The sequence below is a fragment of the Trachymyrmex cornetzi genome, unplaced genomic scaffold, assembly GCF_001594075.2.
Source record: "Trachymyrmex cornetzi isolate Tcor2-1 unplaced genomic scaffold, Tcor1.1 scaffold85, whole genome shotgun sequence".
NCBI classification, from domain to species: Eukaryota; Metazoa; Arthropoda; class Insecta; order Hymenoptera; family Formicidae; genus Trachymyrmex; species Trachymyrmex cornetzi.
In genome coordinates this window covers 10,714-19,547 of record NW_017300191.1, presented here as the reverse complement: position 1 = coordinate 19,547, position 8,834 = coordinate 10,714, and the positions used below count along the sequence as shown (strand labels likewise).

Here is an 8,834-nt window from a genome sequence, read left to right as displayed (position 1 = left end):
GAGACATTAAAATAGTAAAGAAATAATTAAAAGATGCAGATTAAGGATATAACGATGCACTTTGTGCGTAATGGATTTTAAATGTACAAATATATTACTTCATGATTATATCGGAGAATTAAAATATCTTTTATTTTTTACTAGTTGTTAGGTTGACAAAATCAATCCGAATCAAGAAATAAGATTATGGTGTAAAGCATTCATGATGTCGACACAAAATAATAGAATAAAGAATAAGTTAATGCATCAATTCTTACAACATGAAATTTTATTACTAAAATAAAATAACTAACAAGAGAGGCTACTTATTAGTATTGATGAAATTTGCAGGAATATTAGAGTAGAGAGAAATTTGGAGCAGTCTGGAATAAAAAATTAATAGAAACTGCAGCTTTTTACAAAATAGTTTTGTAATTATTAGAGTGATTTTAAAGAGAAGATAGTCTTTAATTTAATTGCAAAGAGAAGATAATTTCTAATTTGGACGCGAGCACTTATAAGCTAGAAGTGAATATATTAATCTTTTTTTTGATCATTTTTTAGAACGATCACGTTGTGCGGTCCAATATTCACAAGTTCTAATTAAATCCAGTGTTGCGTAAGCCAAAATGTACAATGAAAGTGTCGATTCACTTTCGAAATATATTTTATCGCAATTTTGTTTTCTTTGCTTCTTTGTATTGGTATGCACATTGAACGGAACGAGTCAAACAAAGAGTAAATAATAAAACGCTGAAAAATAGAAGAATAGAGAGGACGTACTAGCAGTGATCGTTGTTAATAGCGTAAAGATGAACAGTAGACAGGTCAACGATATCCACATAACTTTGTAGGAAAGCCCACTGTTACAGGAATTACGGTATCCCTTCATTACATCAAGTAATTTTTTAGCCAGTTGCTATTATGTATCTGGAATAGTAACAATTGCTTCTTGAATAAAATATGTTTTCAACGACAATAGAACGAATCTTCCTTCTTTCCTTTAACAAAATGAAATACATACATATTTTCGTCGATCTACCGTCCATTGCACTTGCATTATATTATTCATATCTAATCCTGGCTATATCTTAAATTCGAGGACTTTTTAGAGAACGTAACGTTTAATTTTATCGAATAGAAGAATTTCAGGATCAGACATGAATAATATATTGGAAGTGCAATGGACGGTAGGTCGACGAAGATATGATTTTTATGCATTGCGATAAATGCAGTATAAAAATGGAGATAAGAACAAAACACTTTAATATCTTAAAATTAAATATTTCTTTTTTCAGTGTGTAGGTGAAATACATTCTTAAACTTTTTATAATTAAGAAATGCTTTTTATTCATAAGTTATTAGGCTTACAAAATCAATCTAAATCAAGAAACAAGATCACAATGTGAAGTTTTCATAATGATAAAACAAAACCCATAAAAAGAAATAATATAATAAAGAATAAAAACTGCATTTTATAAAATTATTGTTTCTACAATATGTTAGAATGATTGCAAAGAGAAGATAGTCTCGAATTCGAGTGCAAGCACTCATAAGTTAGGAGTGAATTCTTTACTCCAATTTTTTAATGCGATTCGCGCGGTCCAATATTTACAAGTTCTAATTAAATCTAGTACTGCGCAATCCAAAATGCACCATGAAAATGTCTATTCTTGTTCGAAATATATTTTAACGTGATTGTTTTATTTGCTTTTTTAAACTTTGTGTTTGCCTGCACATTGGACAGAAACGAGTCAAATTAACAAAGAAATAATAAAACGCTGAGAAAAATAGAAAAATAAAGAACGGACTAGCGGTAATCATCGTTGATAGCTAGATGACGAATAGCAGACAAGCCAACGAAACCTGCATAATGGAGCAGATAAGTCTGCTGTTGTAAAAATCACCGCGCATCTTCATTGTATCAAGTAACTTTTGAGCTAGCTATATTATTACCTGGCGACAATTATACACCATGATTAAAACACGACCTCCAATGAGCACAACGAAACTTTAACCTTTACTTTAACGGCATTGTTATTCTCGATGAAATCAGAACGTTATAGTCTCTGAATAGAAAATAAGTCCTCGAATTTAAAATATAGCCAGGATCGGACGTGAATACGTAATACAATGAAAGTGTAATGGAACATGGCGATAGAAATAAAATTTCGATGGAGAAAAAATTTCTATGAATTACGATAAACGCGATTAATTAACGCAAAAGGCTACTTTATTCCAGAAGTCCCTATTCTTGGGATTCTCAACCTTTCATTTTATAATGTGAAATGAGATATATAGAAAATACACGAACTTTATTTCTATTAAAAGCGGCTTATAGCCGTGTACAGCCGCTTTTTGATATTTTTTCAGCAGCTATGTAGACGAATACATATTGCGAAAACCATTATTTCTAAAAGAGAAATTTATTTGCCCATCGTCATGTAATGATTTTTGTAACTGTACTAGATACTTACTTCACTTTCTTTGATTTGCTCGTGAGGAATTCGGAAAACTACTGTTGGAGTCCGCTGGTTTCCTTTTTATATAGCTAGAGTTTCATTTAAAAAAGCATGAGCCCTCACAAAATTTTTTTATTTTTCTGTTTTCTTATCTCATTTGAAGTCAAACTCTTGAAGTCGCAGAACATTAAGTGACCGTTTATACATAAATGCTACTTTCTTAACAGTAATAATGTTGATAAATAGTTACTCAATAACTATCTTTATCGTTATAGTAAACGTATAATTAGATATTTTACATTTAGTAATAGTACATAAAATAAGGACATAATGACTCGAGGGAGTGCTTCTCGAACATAGCAAGAGGTAAAATAACGTAATAACGCTCATGATGTAAGAAGTCTTCTTTCATCATAACAACTCTGATAGATAGCGCTCCCCGAAAGTAGGAGTATTAATAATATAAAAGTTTTATGTATAAAGTATTGTAATATAGTTTCGAAATTTATGTTTTGTAGGTATTATTACGATTGCGTTGTACTTTTCGCCATTATAGTTTGTATTTTCTGTAGCATGGTAACATAATGTTTAAGACATTAAATAATTCATTTATGTATACGTAAATTAATTTATAAATTAAATAAACTATTGTCTGTTGGTTGAGGCTAAATATTACACAAGTTGAAATATATATCTTCAATAAATATTATTTTATTCAATTTAGTATATAATTAAATTACTCTGTGATATATTATAATGTAAAAAAATTCACTCCATTCTGCTATCTGCTAAATGAATAAATTTGTAATTGATTCTCCAGCGTTTGCATGGAGATCTAATTAATATGTGCGCAATTTTGTTCGATTGATATAATTATAAATGAGGATATTTATACAGAATAACGTAGACATTTTTTTATTTAAAATTCATTTTCCATCAAGGAAAATATCAAGATGTCTATATTATAATCAAACTCTCAAATAATAATAGTCTGCGATAAAAAATAGTTTCAACGATTTTAGCTCTTATGTTTAAAATATGCTTGTTTCTGTTAAACAAATGGTAAGTGTTTTGAAAAATTGTGATATCGATTAAAAATTCATGAGTGAATAAATAATATCCGGTTACGTTACGATACTCGAAATATGTACTTTAGAAAGAAAATAATATCGTGATGTTAGGATTTAAAAAGTGAAATTATAATTTAACTTATTGAATACTAATCATGATATTTGAGCATCTGAAAATGAAGATTCGTATAAGTAAAAAAATAAAGTTTTTATTAGGAAAAATGCTAAAATTTTTATTTTAATCAATATATAAATTTTTATTTAATCAATAAGAACAAAAATTTATCATAATTAATGTGATGCAATGAATCGCTATGTTTCATTGCAATCTTTTTGAACGCTGACATTTTAACATTGCTGTAAAGTTGTAGCAACGTTGCAACAATATTTCATTACGTTTTGCAATTATATACTCTTCTAGTGAAATATGTTTGTAGACTTTCTGTGTTGTATGGATTATAGCTGATGCCAAATTCTTGTTTGGACTTCACTAGGCAGCTGTAGGCGAATAGATTGATTTATCTAGTTGATTTACATATTTTAATATGTCATTTACTGATTTTAATTATTATTATTTACAGATTTTAATGTCATTCAGCATTATTAAGATTGTTCTAAGATGCGAAAGAGCATCGAATTGTTAAATTGCTAGTCACACAATTTAACTGATGATATTATTGCGGTAGTTCAGTAGAATTTGCGATTCAAGACTGAAGAATTATTTCGGCGCACAGTTAATTAAAAGGACTATATACAAGCGTAGTAAATGAATTTACACAAAATTATACTAGCACTTAAGATCCAGCTAGACCGTTAAAAGCATTTATTTCCCATAGATTGATTTACATATGGTGCTGCTGAGAAACAGCCATGGCGAATCGATAATTTATAAAGATTCGCTTACAGATTAGATTGTTGATCTATTCTTCTTACACATGGGTGTATCTCGGGAACACGGCGGCCGAAAACAATTCACGATGAAAACTAATTCACTTGGTTCACCTTCCGGACAAATTAAGTCGCGACATGCGACTTAATTTTTGCACGTGCATGTTCGACAGCCGACCTCATTGACCTATCGAAAACGTTGATTCTTTCAGTAAAATCATTTGAAAAGATTTTCATGAGATCACATCACAAACCTCTTTTATATGAAGAAAAAAATCAATATATCTGGTCTAAAATTTTATTTAAAAATAAACTAACTCTTTTTTATATCTCTATATATCTTCGAATATTTATCGCCATATAAATAAATTAAACTAGAATTAAAATGTCATACATCGATGTTATACAGTGACTTACGAAATTGAATTGTTTCCAAAATTCGAAAGAAAATGTTTTATCATTTTCGAAATATAGATAATAGGAATAACAAATACATAAAATATAAAAAGAAAAAGAGCATAAAAAGACATGAAAAGAAAGCAGAAGAATTAAAGAGAGATAAAACGACGACTTTAAGGTTTGTCGATTTTTGAAATTTTTGTGATGACATAAAAATAATGATCTATTTCTTCATATTCAGTCAAGTTTTGCTTATTATCTACAAAAATTTAAAAAAATATATAATAAAAAGTGTTTTTTAAAATTACATTTCTTGAAAACGTATCTGTTTTATCATCAGAGTTCTGTCATGATATAAATTTACATTGAATGTAAAGCTAAATAAAAGTTAAAAATGCTAAATATAAAGTGGATGTAGAGTTATAATAAAATTATTAAAGTGGATGGACAGTTATAATGGATACATACTTCATATCCAAGGGGACAATTCGCCACACACTTGTAAAGTGGACAACCGCGTTGGGTGAACGCATTGTCGTTAGATACCGTGAGGTCTGGTATCACGTCGCCCATCTCATGCTCAAACGGTGCTGCAAATCGTACGATTTGTAAATCCCAATGGGTTTTTGTATGAAATAATGATTTAATACGAGAAATTAAAATAATGAAAGAATAATTAAAAGAGTAAAACGGCGTGATAAATAGATGCGCAATGGATTTTTAGTGTAAAATATACCTATTTATTTTATGATTACATCTATCAGAGAATCGAACGAGAACGGGTATGTATAATAATTACAGAAATTGTCATTGCACATGATGAGAAAAGTATTTACTTAAATACATCATAAAATCACTATATTAACTCTAAAAGTGAATCAGTATTATTACTGATTTCAGTGCTATACTTATAGCTGATGTAATCGTCAGCGGATATTTACTGTTTTTCAAGTAATAATACACTGATTTACTTTTAGAGGTTACGATTTTCTGCAGATTCAATCTGTAGAAACCATAACTTTTAAAAATGAATCATTGTATTAGTACTGAAAGACAGTAAATATTCATGAATATTACAGTTATTAGTAGTACTGAAATTAGTGATAATACACCGATCCACTTTTGCAGAGAAGATATGAGAGGTTAAATATCAAAGATTCAAAGTGCATCCACGAGCGGCAAAGTTTATCTGCGTGTTTTTGGAGAAATCAGTATTTCTTGCATTTTTTATTGTAACGTATATTAAGAGGAATACATCTTCGCATTAAAAGAAAATAATCATTTTTTTTTAAAGGGGTATTGCGGCCCTAAATGTGCGATTAAGCCCTTATAAAAAAAAATATGTGTCCCTTATTTTGATCTGGAGAACAACATATTAGAAACTTATCAAAATCGAAAAAGGACTTCGTGTTTCCTGATAAGAATAAATAATAAAATGCTGGAAAAAAAATAAAGGACGTACCAGCGATGATCGATGTCGTTAGTGAAAGGACAAGTAGTAGACAAGTCAAAGATATCAATCCAGTGGAGCAGGTAAGTCCACCATCGTAAAAATTACGGCGCATCTTCAAGTAATTTTTTTGCCGGACGCTTTATCTGGAATGGTAATAATTACAACTTGATTAAAATACGATCTTCAACGAGAGTAAAATGAAACTATATCCTTCGTCTTAACGCAACTATTATTTGTTCGATGGTGAAACTAGCAATAGGATTGTGATCATTATCCTCTCGAAAGTCCCCGGATTTAGCTAAAAGACGTAAATACTACAACGAAAACAGGAAATGACATCGATGAAAACATGATTATTTTTACACTGAGGAAAATGTATAGATACTAAATTTTAATAAATATTAATTTAAATAGTATCAAAAATAAATATTTATACTCACAGCAAATAAATATTTACTGAGTAACAAAATGAATGTTAAATCAAATTAATAGTTTTGGTATCAAATAAATATTGTATACTTTTGTATTTGATAAATATTTAGTTTGTATTGTTTAAACAAATGATTTATTAAAAGGTATATACTTTTTCAGTGATGCATTGCGATAAATGGAATTGACAAATGTAGGAGGCTCTACTGTTCCGGAAATTCTGACGTTTTCGGGATTCCCAATCTTTTATTTTATAACATAAATCGAGATAGAGAAAAACCAAACTTTAAACAGCTGTTCTTCAATATTTTCCGCAGTCATGCAGAAGAATAAGATAAAAAAATAATGTCTTTTTCCCATCATAAAAATATGCCAAACATATTCATTCACTTCGATTTAAATAAGAGAACAAATTCGATCGCGCGAAAAAATTGTCGCCAAAAGCACAGTTTGTTAATTATTTATGAGATTAAAATTATATATAATTAAGAGCTACAGTTAAATAGAATCAAAATTTAAATCCACGCGGTTGAAATAAACGAACGCTTTAGTTCATAAAACACAATTGTAACATAATTGAATAGTTGAACAACAGTATACTAATATTTCTGCATTTTTGTACAAAGTCAAGAGAATAGAATAAAAATTAATTTTCCTAGCTTTAAAAAATCGATCACAAGCTTCATTAAACTCTAAAGCATATTTTTCATGTTTTTCTATTAACGTTAATTATTGAGTAAATTGACTTTTATCTTTAGCATCAAGTTTCCTTTAAATTGATATTTTCCTCAACTATTCATAGCTATTACGTGCATTTATTCTCTCACAATTGTGAGTCACTCATCGTCGTCGATCTTCATAATTCCGGAATCTTAACCTTGAACTTTCTATATATTTGCAGTGCATAATATAAATAGATTCTTGAATGCGCCATCATCACACACTTTTGTGAGAAAAATAGGAAGGGAGAAAAAAGAAACTGCTTATGAGACGCGCAAGTAGATGGAAGATCTCTTAAAAAAAAAAAATTTCGCCGTTCGTCGGAATCGCGTAAGTGCGAAAAGAAGTCGAAATACCAAATGTACGGCGGAATAAAAAATGTAAGGTGCGTTAATCGAACAGCACGAAAAAAAAGAAAGAAATAAGCGGTATTGCACATATTCTCTTCTTATTTTTCTCATATTCAACTGTGATTGATTAATTTTGTAAGGCTTTACGTCTAATGACCTCTTAAAGCAGGATTGTGGGCCTAGGCTTAGGCATCTTTAAGACGTGTTACGTCTCGTTTTTAAACATGTGTGTTATCTGGGATTTTTTGTAAAACTACAAAAAAAAGGAATTCACTTACTAATATAATAATTTTTATAACAATATAATACTAACTTATTTTCCAGACTCAAGACGATATAACGTTCACGTACTACGATTCGCTCGTAGTCCTCGCAGAACTGCTACTGCTACTGAACAAGACAGTCAAGTTGTGAAATCATGGGTCTTTCCTCCGGTCTATGTCCTCTCTCATCTCTCTTTAGAGTCAGACGTGGGATCTCACGTGACTTTATCACATGATCTATAACATATGTTTGCTGTCAGTAATAAAATTGATAACTAATTTTAATCAATATCTGTACTCTTTCGAACGCTGTAGATTGTTTGATTTTCGTAATGACAATAAAGCGATAAACACAGTTTGTTATAGAAATAAAAAAATAAGCAAAAACGAGTATTGAAAGAATGATCTTGCTATTATATTAACAAAAAATCATTATTGAAAGAAATGATTTTGCAGTTGTAGCGAGAAATTATCTATATATAAAAAATTACCGGAAAAGAATGTTTTATATATGTATAATTATATAAAATTATATAATTCTATATAAATGGATATATTTTATATATAATTGCATGTAATTTATATATATTTATTTATAATTATATGTAAACTTACATATAAAGTTATATATAATTATATACAAAATTATATATTATGTAGAATTATACATAATTATATATAAAATATGTACATTTATATACAAATATATAAAATTATATATAATTTTACATAATTTTATATAATTATACAATATATAAAATATTTTTTCCCGAGTTAGCTGAAATGGATAAATGACTAGCAAGCACTGCGGTTTGGATACG

At 29.0% G+C, this 8,834-nt stretch overlaps 1 protein-coding gene across 1 annotated transcript in view; it reads right to left on the bottom strand.

Annotated features, from left to right (window-relative positions):
• Positions 1-2,488, bottom strand: part of LOC108769063 (uncharacterized) — a 5,037-nt gene extending 2,549 nt beyond the window's left edge. The window contains exons 1-2 of the mRNA XM_018519809.1: positions 2,457-2,488; positions 763-909 (exon numbers count right to left, since the gene is read on the bottom strand). Of these exons, the coding sequence (XP_018375311.1) occupies positions 763-871 (109 nt within the window). The 5' untranslated portion in view covers positions 872-909; positions 2,457-2,488. The remainder of the gene's footprint in view (positions 1-762; positions 910-2,456) is intronic.
• Between the last annotated feature and the right edge of the window lie 6,346 nt (positions 2,489-8,834).